We start from the raw sequence: 17,293 nt of genomic DNA, 5'->3' as shown, positions 1-17,293 counted from the left end.
TCTTGCTGGTTTGCATGAACCAGTCCCATTCAAAAAACAGTGCATTTAACCACAGAGACATTAGTGACACCCTGGGAACCAATGGAGTGAAATCATCATAATTAGCATAAAGAACATTATTTTGTCTGTTGTTTTAACAACGTTTTTTTTTGAAGGCATTGATTCAACAAGCAAAGGAATTTCTCATTAATGTGTTTTGTATGTTTTTATTAAACCCAGCTTTGAAAAATATTTCTCCAAGGCTGATTTACATGATTCGGTTTAAGTTAGTTCTAATGTGGTTTGCATTGATGTAAGACCTGCTTAAATCTCATGTGTAAAAAGCACACACATGTGCATGTTCTGGACTAATCTCATTTGCATATTAATTTACAATTCACAGAATCACAGAAACCCCACAGTGCAGATAGAGGCCATTTCGGCCCATCGAGCCTGCACCGACACATATCCCACCCGATCCCCGTAACCCCTCGGTGGCATAGTGGTTAGCACTGTTGCCTCACAGCGCCAGGGACCCGGGTTTGAATCCGGTCTCGGGTGACTGTCTGTGTGGAGTTTGCACATTCTCCCCGTGTTTGCGTGGGTTTCCTCCGGGTGCTCCGGTTTCCTCCCACAGTCCAAAGATGTGCAGGTTAGGTTGATTGGCTATGATAAATTGACCCTTAGTGTTAGGGGGATTAAATACGTGGGGTTACGGGGATAGGGTGGGATATGTGTTGGTGTAGGGGCAGGTGCAAACTCAGATTGGCTTGCTTAGGGGATGACAACACTGGCAGAAGAGGAAAATTTAAAGGGATGGTGACAATTAAAGGGCAGCCTCACAATACTGGGCGGTGGGTGGAGGCAAAAACTCAAAAGCTTCTGGTGAGGCTTTAAGTTCATCGAAATCCATCAGCAGCTCTTGCCAAGGCTGAAGAGGCAGGGAATTAAGAAGTCGCGGGCCAAGATGAAGGGAAATGGAGTCCTAGATGCAGGCATGGTTCTGCCGCCAAGCGATAGCACAGACTAGCACCCAATCCCCTCTTTGATAGTTGCTGAGGTGCAGAAGAGACACTACGGGAGAAGTTCTTGAGGAAAGTTGCCCTCTGTGACACTCCACGGCACCATTCCAGAGGTCAGCACATCAACATGCCTGCAGCCAAGTTTCAGGCCACAGTTGACCATTACTGCCCCTTCACCTGTGCCAGCTTTATGCTGCAGGTGGTGAAGCTGGGCATCTGCTACTCTGGTAACCCAGACCCTGAGAAAGCAGATTCCCACAGTCATTCTCTGGTTTTTCAGGGCCTGCAGAAATAGTCGGTGGCATTTTGGGAGGTGCGGTTGAACTGGGTAATGCTGGTTCCTGGTTACTTTGGCATGACTTCTTTCAGTCAGTGCCATGTGAAGCAAGACATGCTGTGATTGGAGTGCTTCTGAAGTGCCTTACAGCAGAGTGATTAGGCAGGCATTCATAACTCATAGTTATGCCCACAGGAGTCGGCTGGCACAGTTTCTTTTGAGGAGCCGCCGCCAACGCAACATCTGCTGAAGTGAGGTATGTTTTCTCTCGCTGCAGATGTGGGTGTGAGGAGGCCCGTGGGAGGGCACGGAGCACCTCTCAGGCAACCTGATCTGCCTGGCATCCCTCCACAGCTCCTCCTCTTCCTCTGAACACATCAGCTTGGAGGATGCCTATTGACCAATCTTCCAGTGCTAATAAAAGGAGCAAGGACAATAAAAATGACATCTGGCAAAAACAACAGCTGGAACACCTTTTACATAAACAAATGAGCTCCTGCTTGTTTTGGATTGGATTGGAAGTTCTCCTCCCTGGGAAACTGGGTGGCCCTGAAAACTGGTGCCAGTGACAGGGAACCGAACCCCACTCCATTTATCCCTGCAAATCGGGCAGGCAAGAGACCAAAATCGGCCCCTGTTTATTTCTATTGTAGACAATAGCTTTAAATTTACTCACTCAATTTTAAAACATTTCAGTAGAAATAACTGAGCTACCTTTTCACCATTCTTAAACCAGGAGCCTTGTGTCTTTCCGTTCACCACCACGCAGCAAAGTTCAGCTGCCTCACCCTTTCGAGCACTCACATCTGAAAGACCACTTTTGAAACGTCGAGCTGGCTCTGTGATAATGCACAAGAAAATGTGATACACAAGTGAAATGTTTGGTGTAAATTGGAAATTAATCTGTACACATGTTGAATGTGATAGCATATTTTTGCATTGCAGTAGGTTAGCTCATTATATAACTCAATTCTGAGTTTCAGTCACATTCTCTGTGCATGTTGAAAACATGCATGTCTTCTGGCAATATCTGGTTTCTAGCAAAATTCTAGTTAAGGTCGAAGCTTTATGACAGCTATACAGATGAAACAAATATTTATACTCCAAAGTTACTGTCAGATCCTCCGCCTGCCCTGGAGAAGGGCCTCTGCGGGTGCAGAGTTCCGCTTTCTGCACAACCTCCGCCCGCTGAAAACCTTTAAAAATCTTACGCCTGGAGAAGCAGGTGTAAGGCCTGCTTTTACCAGCATAAGAGTTTTAAAAAGTTTTTTAAAATTTTCACTCATTTATAATTTTAAAATACTTTTAAAAAAGGTAAGTTTAGTTTTAGCCCCGTAAAAAACTTTAATTATTTTCTCAAAAAATTAAATTTTTGTTTAATATATAGTGTAATTTTAACTAATTTTAAATACGTGATTTAAATTTTTTTTTAAATGTTTTAGTGTATTTTGAGTGATCCCAATTCACACTTTCGACAGGTCTATGTGGAGAGACATGTCAAAAGTGTGCAGGGCGATTCCCTTCTTTGATTGGTTCCCCATGCCCACGTGATCCCAGGGACGCTTGTGAACTGTCTGCGCCCCTGGGATACCTGGGCCTCTGCCCGCGCGGATCAGGAGAGGCCCAGGATCAGAAGTCTCAGGACCTACGGAGCCAGCAGGTAAGTTTGTAGATTTTTCCTGATAGGAGGCATTCGCACGCAGGAAGCCTCCGATCGGAGAATCCGGCCCAATGCGTCAGTTCAAAAAACAGCGTGCTGGAGGCTGGCCCAGCCCCACAAAACTGGCCACGCCCCCAGATCCAATTAATCCTCATTGGGAGTTTCTGCTAATTGCACCTGTTTGTGGGCCTTACAGGAGGCTCTTTAAATTAAGCTTTTTTTGGGTATGTTTTCAAAGCTTTTGAATATAATTTCTTTTTAATTTACTAAGAAACTGACTACTATACATCAATATAACTAACAAATAATTCTGTCGTTTTTTAAAGTCATTTTCAGATATTTAAAATTGGATTGCTCACAGATGGTGGACCAGACACTCTGATTAAAAATGTTTATTTTTTGTGATAAACCCATTTTCAGCTGTATTAATAAAACTGCACCAGGTTGCCACTCTTAAATATATCAAGGAATATTCTTTTAAAACCAATTTTAAAAAAAATTACATTCTGAAACATTGCCCAATTGCACTGGTTCATGGCAGATTTTGCATTTGGTGGTATACAAATGACTTCGAGCGGAAACATGAGAAAAAAAAAATCACTTCTCCAAACAAGAACAATTTTGGGCTCAATTTGTGCCTGGATCGCCGATTGCGCCCACAGCGAAAACTCCAGGCCTATATTTCTAATTTGCAGAAATTATCCATTTAGTAGGATAAAGTTTCTAAAAGCTCAATTGTTAAGAACCATACTTTAACCAAAGGTAAAAAGGGGTTAGAGACTTAGGGGGAAAAATTCAGTTGTTTGCACCTACTGTTAGTGCCTTAAGAGGGCACTAATGGGGCGCAAAGCAACTAGCGCCCGGGCGCGGTGATGTTTGCGCCGCTCGCGAAATTAACTAGACATTTTGCGGCGGCGCTAAACACTGCCGCCACGATCTCTTGTGCCGGCAGATCGTGACGTCAGTCGAGTGCGCAATGCCCCGTTAGCGCCCCGGACTGGATATTGAGTGGCGCCCCCTGCCTTACTGCCTGCCGCTACCAACGACAGGTTGAGGGGAGCATTTTGCAGTCAGAAAGGGACTAGGGGAGCGCTATTTAAAGGCGACCACTTCCTGCCTTTTTTTGTTGGTGACATTTGTGCACCATGCATTCTGAGAGCGAGAGAGAGAGACTTCTGGAGAGATTCAACGCTGTGTGAAGGAGTTTTGGGTACTGAGCAGCACTTTGCAGGTTCATTTTGATTTGCCCTTCCTTGCTTCACCAGTGCTCTGAGGTAGCGCCTCGCTCCTCAAACTTTGCGCCTTAAGACAGGTGTGAAGCGCTTGATTTAGCGCTCCAATCACCGCCGGGGCGATAAAAGCCAAATTTGCCGTCGGAGGCGATAATTAGTGCCAGGCACTAAACTTTGCGCACGGCCGATAATGGCACCCCAAATGGGACGATACTGAATTTTCCCCCTTAATTTCACAGTATTCTTCTAAAACTGCAATTTCAGCTACAGGATGCATCCCTTTCACCGTGCTTTATAATCACAGAAATGTGCCATTTGACTCATTTCTTGAAAGATTTGTTCCAGCTCTTTTACCTTTGTTCTTGAGGTTCTGGTCTGCTGTAAGTTCATTGATGTCACTTTCAGAAAGTTTTCCTTTTCTTCTTCTAGCACTACCGCTCTGTTGTCTCTGAGGTGAATCAGAAGTCAAGAGGTCTTGTTTACCTCCAGCCATGGATTCATTTTGGCTTGACATTTGATCTTTCCCCAGTAAACCTTTCTGGTTGCCCAGTGATAATTCACGTCCACCTTTTGCAGATCCATCACTTCGACTCATGTTCGACAGACCTCCAGGCATACTTAAGCCATCAATGCCATTAAGACCAGGTTTACCTTTATCACCTGTTCCAACCCTGGTGGAGTCACCATACCCTGTCAAACCATCTTTGTCTTGATTGGAACCATCTGCTAAGTTGTTTTGAATTTCTCTCCATCCTGATGTGTCCAATCCATTTTGGCCACCTTTTCCACTGCCATCCAAACCTGCAAGGTTATTTATTCCACTGCCATCCATTCTGTCACTACCATCTTTGCCCATTCCATCCATTCTGTCACTACCATCTTTGCCCATTCCATCCATTCTGTCACTACCATCTTTGCCCATTCCATCCATTCTGTCACTACCATCTTTGCCCATTCCATCCAATCTGCCCTTGCCATCCTTACCCATTCCATCCAATCTGCCCATGCCATCTTTTCCCATTCCATCCATTCTGCCCTTGCCATCTTTTCCCATTCCATCCAATCTGCCCTTGCCATCTTTTCCCATTCCATCCAATCTGCCCATGTCATCTTTGCCCATTCCATCCATTCTGTCACTACCATCTTTACCCATTCCATCCACTCTGCCCTTGCCATCTTTTCCCATTCCATCCATTCTGCCCATGCCATCTTTTCCCATTCCATCCAATCTGTCACTACCATCTTTTCCCATTCCATCCAATCTGTCACTACCATCTTTACCCATTCCATCCAATCTGCCCTTGCCATCTTTTCCCATTCCATCCAATCTGCCCTTGCCATCTTTTCCCATTCCATCCATTCTGCCCATGCCATCTTTACCCATTCCATCCAATCTGCCCATACCATCTTTACCCATTCCATCCAATCTGCCCTTACCATCTTTTTCCATTCCATCCAATCTGTCACTACCATCTTTACCCATTCCATCCAATCTGCCCTTGCCATCTTTTCCCATTCCATCCAATCTGTCACTACCATCTTTACCCATTCCATCCAATCTGCCCTTGCCATCTTTACCCATTCCATCCAATCCAACACAACCATCTTTTCCAACACCATTTAAGCTACCACTGCCATCTTTTCCCATTCTGTCATATCCACCACGGCCATTTTTGGTAGCACCGTCCAATCCATCTGTTAAGGAATTCAGCAAGCCTCCTCTACCAAACTTAGTGCTGTCATCTTCTGATGAGAAGTCATTTTTTCCTTTCAGATCATCTTTAGTCATTGAATCTTTATCATGGAATGAGCTGCCTGTGGTGCCCTTTAAGCCTTCTTTCTTTGTGTCATCCAACCCTTGTTTCAAATTAATGTCTAAAGAGTCCTCTTGACTATGTTCAGAATCCTTAGTCATTTTGTTACTGCTTGAAGGTGGCGAGGTCGTGTCTAGACTTTCTAAAATGAGAGTTAGTTTACATTATTAGTTAATGTAATAATTTTGACATCATCATTAAAGAACATAAAAGAAAGAGAGAAATATTAGAATCAGAAAAAAATAGAAATTATTTGAATAGCAATAACTATTTTTAAAGAATTAGAGGGTAAACGTGTAAAGAATTAGATTTAAACAGTGCAGAGGCTTAAAAAATGAACTCGAACATTTTGAAAGTTTTACACTATAAATATCAAAGAAAGCTGACACTAATTGGTTCAGATTTCAGGATGTTTTACTGGACCTCTCTCTCTATCGCACACACATACACATACACTGTCAGCAGCTTAAAACCTGTCTTCTGCCCATTGTCTATCAATCTGAAGTCCCACCCACATGTTCCAGAATTTCTTCTACCTTTCCCTCTATCACCCTTTTCCACCTCTCACCCTCTCTCATGTAGTAAGAGACAGTGTGCAATGGTGGGCTGGCTATTCCGAGTATTCTTAATGCCAGTGATAGCGAAATATTTCTTCCTGACATCGCTTGCTTCTATGACAGTGAGATTAAGGGAGTGAAATGCAGGAGCAGTAAGGAAGCAGGTGGCATGAGGAGGAGTGGCGGTGGGAGCTTGGAACAGGGAAGTCCAAGGTTTCCTTATGGGTCATGAAGGAGCTTTCCTGCCTCTCCTGGCCCATAAGGAAACTAAACAATGTTTTTAAAAGTTTACCTTGCTGGTTATCTTTTGTATTGAATGCTGTTCCCAGCAGGTTTGGCCTGGCAGCAAAGCCACCACTGCTATCTGCTCAGGTCTCAGCTTAAAATAGCAGATCAGGCCCCAATGAAGTCATCGGAGGCCGATCTGCATATATAAAGAGGACCCCACCAGCTTGGGGTAGGTGTCCTTGCCACCTGCAATTTAAAATTGGAGTTATCCAGATCAGCATGGGAAAGGTAGATTGGCTAAAGTAGATTGGGAAATTAGATTAAAAGATAAGTAATGGCAAACATTTAAGGAAATAATTCATAATCCTCAATGAATATACATTCCCTTGAGGGGTAAAAACTCCACAGGAAAAGTTGTCCAACTGTAACTAACTAGAGAAGTTAAGGATAGTTTTAGATTGATAGAAGACTCACAATGTTGCCAAAATAAATAGTAAGCCTGAGGATTTGGGAGGGTTTTAGAAATCTGCAAAGGATGACTAAGAAATTGATAAAGAGGGAGAAAATAGAATATGAGAGTAAACTAGCAAGAAATATAAAAACAGATTGTAAGAGCTTCTACATGAATGTAAGATGGAAGAGATTAGCGAAAGTGAATGTGGGTCCCTTAGAGGCAGAGACAGGACAAATTATAATGGGAAATAAGGAAATGGCAGAGACGTTAAACAAATATTTTGTACCTGTCTTCACAGTAGAAGACACAAAAAGCATAATGGAAATAGTGGGGAACCAAGGGTCTAATGAGAGTAATTAATATTAGTAAAGAAAATATACTGGAAAAATTAATGGGATTAAAAGCCAATAAATTTCCTGATCCTGATGGCCAACATCCTTGGGTTTTAAAAGAGGTGGCTGCAGAGATAGTGGATGCATTGGTTTTGATCTTCTAGAATTCTCTAGGTTCTAGAATAGTCCACGTGGATTGGAAGGTAGAAAATGTAATCCCGTTGTTCAAAAAAGGAGGGAGAGAGAATACAGGGAACTATAGGCCAGTTAACCTGACATCAGTTGCAGGGAAAATGCTAGAATCTATTATTAGGTACATGGTAACAGGGCACTTAGAAAATCATAATATGATGGAGCAGAGCCAACATGGTTTTATGAAAGGGATATCGTGTTTGACAAATCTATTAGAGTTTTTGAGGGTGTAACTAACAGGGTAAGTGTGGGGGAACCAGTGGATGTAGTATATTTGGATATTCAGAAGACATTCGATAAGGTGCCCCACAAGAGGTTGTTACACAAGATTAGGGCTTATGGAATTGGAGGTAATGTATAAGCATGGGTTGAGGATTGATTGATGGACAGGAAACAGAGTAGAAATAAACGGGTCATTTTCAGGTTGGGGCACTGTGAGGATCAGTGCCGGGGCCTCAGTTATTTACAATCCATATCAATGACTTAGATGGGGGGACCGAGTGTAATATATCCAAGTTTGCTGATGATACAAAGCTAGGTGGGAAAGTAAGCTGTGAGAAGGTCGCGAAGAGGCTGTAAAGGGATATAAACAGGTTAAGTGAGTGGGCAAGAAGGTGGCAGATGGAGTATAATGTGGGGAAATGTGAAATTATCCACTTTGGTAGGAAGAATAGAAAAGCAGAATATTTTTTAAAAGGTGAGAGACTAGTAAATGTTGGTATTCAGAGGGATTTGGGTGTCCTTGTACACAAATCATAGAATGTTAACATGTGGGTACAGCACACAATTAGGAAGGCAAATGATATATTAGCCTTTATTGCAAAGGTGTTGGAGCAAAAGAGTAAGGAAGTCTTGCTACAATTATATAGGGCTTTGGTGAGACCATACCTGGAGTACTGTGTACAGCTTTGGTCTCCTTACCGAAGGAAGGTTATACTTGCCTTGGAAGTGGTGCAACAAAGGTTCACTAGATTGATTCCTGGGAGGAGAGGGCTGTACTATGAGGAGAGATCAAGTAGAACGGCCTATATTTCTGGAGATTAGAAGAATGAGAAGTGATCTCATTGAAACATGTAAAATTCTTAGAGGGCTTGATAGGGTAGATGCTGAGAGGCTGTTTCCCCTAGCTGGAGAGTCTAGAACTAGTGGTCATAGTTTCAGGATAAGGAAGCAGCCATTTAGGACTGAGATGAAGAAACATTTCTTCATTCAGACGGTTGTGAATCTTTGGAATTCTCTGCCCCAGAGGGCTGTGGATGCTCAGTTGTTGAGTATATTCAAGAATGGGAGCAATAGATTTTTGTCACTAATGGAATCAAGGGATATGGTGATAAGGTGGGAAAGTGAAGTTGAGGTAGAAGATCAGCCATGATCTTATTGAATGGCTGAGCAGGCTCGAGGGGCCATATAGCCTAATCCTGTTCCTATTTTTTATGTTCTTATATGTTCTTAAAGGAGTGGGTATGTCCCCCACACTATTTTAACTGCCTTCCCAGTCTGGTTTGTCTTCCACTAGGCGAGGAGAGTTCAAATCAACCCCAGTCTATCTGAAGTGTGAGCCCTGGTCAGATAATGTTGTTCCTTTGCAGATCATTTTTTTTTAAGTTTAGCTGGTCGTTTGTCTGATAGAATTGTAATATTAATGTTTTGCTTTTTTAACTCTCTCTTCAAAATCTCATGCTCTCTATACTTTGGTGCATTCTTTCTGAAGATAAATGTGTACTTATGGTACTTTTTATCAAAGTTTTAAAGAAGTCCATGTTTGGAATGCATAGATAGTATATGATCTTATAAAACAGGAGACTCACTTTCTACTATAAGGTATGCATTGGAGGATCCAGCTCCTGCTGAAATAGTATACACTCCTTTATCCACAGGAAGGACATCCTTTACAATCAGGTAATGCGTCAAACCATCTGGTGAGACCTTAATTTGATATTTTTCACTATTTTGCAGTGGTATCTTTTTGTATGACCATTTTACTGGGAGGGGTAATGAAATGGTGCACTCAAAGACACCATCTTCTGTCTCCTTGCATTTGACTTCTTGCAATTGCTGTTTAAACTCAACAAGGATTACTGCAATAAAAAAACAAGCAGTGCAATTAACAATTAAAATGAAGGCACTTATTCAGAACATATAGGGATTGGTTGTGTAATAGGAAATAATGGCACTTACAGCTGATGTCTACTTCTGTTGTAAAAACAACTGCATCTTCAACATTTATCCTGTACAATCCAACATCTTCATACTGGAGATCTTTGATGCAGAAAGTATATCTTTTGCCTACATGTTTAAGATAATGCTTTCTGTCCTCATCCAGCGAAAGCGGGATCAGTTTTTCATCCTTTAATGGACATCACAAACAGCACATTGTTGAATAAATATGTATATAGAAAGCAAGATCATTCACGTTTTTTGGCTGTAAACTTGCTTTGACTACTTTGATCACAAACTAAATGTGCTGTGTATTCTTTCCTTACAGAAGAGAAACCACTGTCCAATTGTGTCATTGTCCATCCCGTCCATTGCATTTCTAATTCTATCATTTTGTGGAAGTCAGAAAAGAGCAGAAACAAAAGAATAGAAAGTGACAGGCACCTGAAACAGAAGAACTGAATACGTATTACCCCATCTATTACACTGTAAACTATGTGAGTAGACACACCTTTAACTATTCTTGGTAATTGGAAGGGGGCAGACAGATTGAAGGTAAGGAAGATTATCTGCAATGAAAGTACCAGATATATCACTACTGTCACAAAACATACAGTAACGCTGTAACCAAATTATAGCAGCAACTGTATTACAGTACATGGCAAGATAACATCTTATCAGTTGATTTCTAGATGCAAAATAGTGTGGCGCCACAGGTAAATACAGATTGAATGTTCTTGACTGCACTATATATTACTGTTGCAACTTCATTAAGGCAAAACTAATAATCACCTTGTATAGATACATTTTTAAATCTGGACGTTTGAGTTCCATATCAAATCCAAAGCTAACTGATCCATCTGCCTTTACTTCAACATGTTTCAGATTAGCAATTGATTCCACATACTAGAAGTAGGATATAAGAGAAAAGAAAAAAAATTAGAGGATACACCGATCAATAATATATTCATCAGCCAGAGCTGTTAAATTAAAGTCTCAGCACCTGCTTCAACATACTAGAAAATATCTTTATTTTCAATAATTGAATCTGTAAAGAAGGGCATATTCTTTTGAATCGCCCTGTTATTATAGGCAATTGAATAATCTAATGATATGCATCCATTTCAGAGTAAACTAAAAATTAAAGTTAAATTGGTAAGTCCCAGTGCAGTGCAACATTGTGAATGCAACTCAGAGGAACTCATGATCAAATTGGACACTGCTCTGGTCAGACCCCACCTTGAGTATGCCATCCAGTTCTGGTTGCTAAGAATCAAGGGAGACATTCAAGTCCTGGAGTTGGTGCAGAGAAGCACCTCAGGCTGATCTCTAGTCTTAGAGATCTAAGTGATGAGAAACTTTGAACTCTTCAGCCTTGAAAGGAGATATCTGAGGGATGACCTTATCGAGGTATGCAAAATTGTAAATGGTGTGGAAAAGGTAAATCAAGAAAAACTGTGAGAGAAGGACCTTGGTCAGAAGTTTAAACCAGTAAAAGGCAAAATTTAACATTGATATCAGGAAGTGTTTCTTCACAAAAAGAATGACCAGTGCACAAAATGGATGCCCAGATACAGTGGTGGAGGGACAAACCTAGGCATCATTTAAGAACTAACTGGATGTTGCAATGGGGGAATAAAGGGTTATTCTGGATGAATGAGCAAAGAGGAGCCAAGTGGCCTTCCTCATCTACAATTCTATTGTGACAGTGCTGTGATGATGGTATGAGTTGGTGGTGCCAAAGCAAAATAGATGCAAATATGCCTCAAAGTGGAGATAGCCTGTATCTTTCAACAGCCATTGTCATTTTGTACTCTGGTTCACAGTGGGATGACCAGGGTCCTGGGAAACAGGTTGTCCAGCTGCCCTTTCTTAGCTGCAGGCGACTGAACAGTAAATTTCCCACTTGCACTCTCTCGGCGCAGACCCTTGCTCAGCAGAAGTGGCTATCAGGAAATCCCACATATGCAGCACACAATTTTTCACCCATTCATTTTCTTGGATGGAAAATTATGGGCTGTGCAAACACAATTGTGCAGCATGTGCACCAGATGGGTTGGACACTGTTGCGGGAGCGTGCAAGTGAAAAATCTACTTTATATGGTTCAGAGGGTAGCACAGTAGAGAAAAGTGTGGAAACACTTTGGGGTCATAGAGTCATAGAGTTATACAGCACGGATAGAGGCCCTTTGGCCCATCGTGTCCGTGCCGGCCATCAAGCCCTGTCTAATCTAATCCCATATTCCAGCATTTGGTCCGTAGCCTTGTATGTTATGGCATTTCAAGTGCTCATCCAAAAGCTTCTTAAATGTTGTGAGGGTTCCTGCCTCCACAACCCTTTCAGGCAGTGAGTTCCAGACTCCAACCACCCTCTGGGTGAAAAAGTTCTTTCTCAAATCCCCTCTAAACCTCCCGCCCTTTACCTTGAATCTATGCCCCCTAGTTATTGACCCTTCTACTAAGGGAAAAAGCTCCTCAGTATCCATCCTATCTATGCCCCTCATAATTTTGTACACCTCAATCATGTCCCCCCTCAGCCTCCTCTGCTCCAAGGAAAACAAACCCAATCTGCCCAGTCTTTCTTCATAGCTGAAGCGCTCCAGCCCTGGTAACATCCTGGTGAATCTCCTCTGCACCCTCTCCAAAGCGATCACATCCTTCCTGTAGTGTGGCGACCAGAACTGCACACAGTATTCCAGCTGTGGCCTAACCAGTGTTTTATACAGCTCCATCATAACCTCCTTGCTCTTATACTCTATGCCTCGGCTAATGAAGGCAAGTATCCCATATGCCTTTTTTACCACCTTATCCACCTGTTCCGCCGCCTTCAGGGACCTGTGTACTTGCACACCCAGATCCCTCTGCCCCTCCGTCTTGCCTAGGGTCTTACCATTCATTGTGTATTCCCTTGCCTTGTTAGTCCCCCCAAAGTGCATCACCTCGCACTTTTCCGGGTTAAATTCCATTTGCCACTGTTCCGCCCATCTGACCAACCTATCTATATCGTCCTGCAGACTGAGGCTACCCTCCTCGCTATTTACCACCCTACCAATTTTAGTATCATCCGCGAACTTACTGATCATACCTTTTACATTCATATCCAAGTCATTAATGTAGACCACAAACAGCAAGGGACCCAGCACCGATCCCTGTGGCACCCCACTGGCCACAGGCTTCCAGTCACAAAAACAACCTTCGACCATCACCCTCTGCCTTCTGCCACTAAGCCAGTTTTGTATCCAATGTGCCAAGGCACCCTGGATTCCATGGGCTCTTACCTTCTTGACCAGTCTCCTGTGTGGGACTTTATCGAAGGCCTTACTGAAATCCATGTATACCACATCCACTGCATTACCCTCATCCACACACCTAGTCACCCCCTCAAAAAATTCAATCAAATTAGTCAGACATGATCTTCCCTTGACAAAGCCATGTTGACTATCCCTGATTAATCCTTGTCTCTCCAAGTGGAGACTAATTTTGTCCCTCAGAATTTTTTCCAATAATTTTCCTACCACTGATGTTAGGCTCACTGGCCTGTAGTTCCCCGGTTTTTCCCTACTTCCCTTCTTGAATAATGGTACTACATTAGCTGTTCTCCAGTCCTCTGGCACATCCCCTGTGGCCAGAGAGGTCCTGAATATATGTGTTAGAGCCCCCGCAATCTCTTCCTTTGCCTCACACAGCATCCTGGGATACATTTCATCCGGGCCTGGGGATTTATCCATTTTTAGGCCTGCTAAAACCGCCAATACCTCCTCCCTCTCGATGTTAATATGTTCAAGCATATCACAGTCCCCCCGCCCTATTTCTATGTCTACATCGTCCTCCTCCATAGTGAAAACAGATGCAAAAAATTCATTTAGAACCCCTCCTACATCTTCCGGCTCCACACACAGATTGCCACTTTTGTCCCTAATGGGCCCTATTTTTTCCCTAGTTATCCTCTTACCCTTAATATACTTATAAAACATCTTAGGATTTTCCTTTATTTTGCTCGCCAGTGTTATTTCATGGCCCCTCCTTGATCTCCTAATTTCTTTTTTAAGTATCCCCCTGCACTTTTTGTACTCCTCTAGGGCTTCCTCCGTCTTTAGCCTTTTGTATCTGCCAAAAGCCCTCCTTTTTTTCCTAATCCAATCTCGTATATCCCCTGACATCCAAGGTTCCCTGTGGTTTTTGGAACCACCCTTGACCTTTACGGGAACATGTTGCCATTGTATGATCTCAATCTCATTGTATGATCTCATTGGCCCATGGAGTCAGGATTGGAGGCGTGCGGGGGGTTAAAGTCCCAAATTCAGGGGTCCCGACACCAACCCGCCCCAACCCGCCTCCATGAAAGTTTCAAAGGAGGCGGGTACCCTCCCCACACTGGGACCCGCCTACCCGAGGCGGGAAGGGATTAGTGCCAATTAACTGCCTGTTAACAGGTCGTTAACAGGCAGTTTTGAGCCTAATCCCTATTTTAAAGCTTGAAGTGTGGGATTCCCGGTGGCTCTAAACCACGCCAAGTTAGAGGAGTCGGGCCGTCGGGTTGAAGGACTTGGAGGGGTTGAGATGTCGGTGTTCAGTTGAGTGATGGGTGCATGAGTGCAAAGGTAAGGGTGTTTGGTGTGTCTAAAGTGTGTAAAGAACTTTAAATTACCTGTACTTACCTTTTCAGCCTTCCTTCCTCTAGGTTTCGGGAGTCCATTATTTGACCAGCACAGAAAGCAGAATGGCTGTGAACTGTCAAAAGTGACAGCCTGCAGCTTTCTGTGCCAGTGAGATTTCTAACTGAGTCTGTGTAGAAGGACTCAGGTTAGAAGTAAGACTGTCAGTGTTTGACAGCTTCAAACAGCTGTGAAACATTGATATTTCATCTGTCAAAAGCTCTTGACAGATGAAATTTCAGTCTGTGACATCACCTGTTGCCGGGTGGCCCTTAATTGGCCTGCTGAGCCCACTGGGTGGGCTTAACAAGGTCAATCAAGTTAAAATCGCGTGGATTGGCCGCATCTCGATGGAGGCGGGACTACAACCCCGAAATTTGTAGTCCCGCCTCCTTCCCGACTTCTGAATGAAAATCACCCCCTTTGAGACTGACTACCCACAAACATATATATCTATAATCTATGTATGTATATAGATAACTCACAGTGCATGTAATGATACAGCCAGAAGTTTCCTGGTGGCCCAATACTAAATTTTATTCGATTATGGGTGCAGATCAGTGGGTACAAGTCAATTGTTTCTTTTTGACTGAAAAAGCTGAGAAAATTGTCTGGTAATAAAAGTCTTCATTGTGGCACCACTAATGTGTAATTATGATTTCTGTAACCATGGGACAACATTAATCTCTAATATGGTTTAAGCTGTGTCATATTTTGTTTAACCCCAAATACAAGTTAATATAGGGGAAAGATCTAAACTAAACCAATATGTAGACTTGGCCACCAGCTGTGACAAAGATACATTACCGCTGCTTGCTTTTCCTCTCTTTCCATTTTCATCTGCTTCAGCTTTGTCAACATGCCTCGAAAATCAGTGAGACCATGTTCCATGCAAATCATTTCATAGTCTTTCTTGTCAGCATGCATTAGAATTTCCCAGATCTTTTCACCTGGAACCTTTTCTTCTTTCTTCTCAGGTGGTGGATCACTGCAGGTTATGTCAATATAAGATGGAATGATTTAATAAATTCATTTTAATTATATATGCAAAACTAAAAGGCACATAAAATACTAACATTTAATATATTGAACAAGTCAGCAAACAACAGCTGTTTGAGTCCTCTGCCAATGCCCTTAAATTAAAAGATATCCACTAAAAGTGAATCTTTGATAATTAATCTTTGACAGCAAAAGAATATTACACATCTGATGATTAATAAGATATGATGGATAAGGTGATTTCATTTAGTTCCCTGCTTATAGTCAATCATATCTTGTATAAAGATTTGGCCCTACATTTTCCTTTGAAAAATTGCCTGTTTTTGGGTGGTTTTGAGGTGGGGAAAAAAGGAGTAAAATGGGGCGGTGTGGCTTACCACCACAATCTCATCCCAAAAAATGATCCTCAATAAAAAGCTGCCAGTCCTGACACCCATCTGCGCTGAGCCCACCCTGTCATACATACATGTTGCAGGAGGATGTGGCCAAATTGTTTCTGCAATTTCCCCCAATTAATGCCTCTAACCCGACTTTGCGAAACACCAGTACTGTATAAGTGATGGTATGAACAGAACAGCGGTATCCCTGAGGCCACCTTTGCTGAAAATACTCCCGCTTCCTATAACTTTCCCAGACAGCAATTTTTGTTGATTTGTACTCTGGAGCATCACTGAAGAGTTTGCCTACCATTTAAAGTGAGTATGAGGCAAATTTGAATTTTAGACTGGGCAACTGTATTTCCCAACGAGAAGCTCTCTCTTGCCGTGTTATGAAGAGGAAGAGGACGAAAACATGGAAGAGGCTAGATTGGAGGAACTTAAGAGTAAGGCATCACAGAATACATTTATTTTCAACACTTGAACACCATTCAACAAGATTTTGTTGACCTAGAAGGTCTTGCCTCAGAAGACTCCACCTCGCCCCGGAGGCTATTGAGGAGCTCTGCTTGCTGCAGGCTTAGGTCCTCCAGCCCACTTTAATGAGGATCATTATCTGTAGCATTGGCTTTTCCCAGGCAGCCTTGAGTGGCCTTGGTCACATTAGTCAGGCAGCAGCTGACCATTGTATAAAGAAGCTCACAAGTGTTCTATTCAGATGGGCCTCACAGATTATTAGCTTCTCAATGGAACCTGATGAACAAAGAGAATGAGCAATCCAATTCCTAGACTGGCAGGATTTCAAGAGGAAAACCCCATATAAAAGCCCCATATAACAACCATCTCAATTTCATTAATAGCGAAAGGGTTAATTCCATTAACATCCGGCTGGTATGTGATGCCAGTCATCTTTTTTCTGCACACTAACGCCATTACCCTTGAAGCTGTAATGTCATTGTTATCATATGACAATCCGCTATACCACCCGTCATTACTCAAAACAATGTATTAGGATGGTTGGTTGGTGATCAAGCATATCCCTGCAGTCATGGCTAATGACTTCGGTATAGCGGCTTCAGACAGAGGGATGAACAAATATAACATGGCCCAAAGGACTACTAATGTGTGATAGAGCAAACCATTGCAATTCTGAAGTCTCATTTTGTCCATTAAAGAATAAGTTGGATGGAATCCTACATGCAGCCCCGCAAGATTGTCCAGAATTATAGTGATTTGCTGTATGGTTCATCATGTTGCTATGCAGAAAAAATTACTACTTCCTGCTTAGCCTTTGGCCTTCCATTCGCCACAATACTTCTGCAGGCATTGATCTGCTCAGCTCCTCCCTCACCTCCGTC

General features: G+C 42.6%; 1 protein-coding gene across 1 annotated transcript in view; it reads right to left on the bottom strand.

Moving 5' to 3' along the window:
- The window catches only part of LOC147105252 (immunoglobulin-like and fibronectin type III domain-containing protein 1), a 101,624-nt gene that overhangs the window by 45,315 nt on the left and 39,016 nt on the right, over positions 1–17,293 (bottom strand). Inside the window, 6 exon segments of the mRNA XM_086011418.1 lie at positions 1,993–2,117; positions 4,525–6,126; positions 9,556–9,825; positions 9,926–10,094; positions 10,697–10,810; positions 15,367–15,547. Of these exon segments, the coding sequence (XP_085867544.1) occupies positions 1,993–2,117; positions 4,525–6,126; positions 9,556–9,825; positions 9,926–10,094; positions 10,697–10,810; positions 15,367–15,547 (2,461 nt within the window).

Source organism: Somniosus microcephalus, chromosome 18 (assembly GCF_052327205.1).
Source record: "Somniosus microcephalus isolate GS21.2 chromosome 18, FLI_Smic_1.0, whole genome shotgun sequence".
In the NCBI taxonomy this organism is placed as follows: domain Eukaryota; kingdom Metazoa; phylum Chordata; class Chondrichthyes; order Squaliformes; family Somniosidae; genus Somniosus; species Somniosus microcephalus.
Note: the sequence above shows the minus strand (reverse complement) of the source record. Positions and strands in the feature narration are given on the sequence as shown.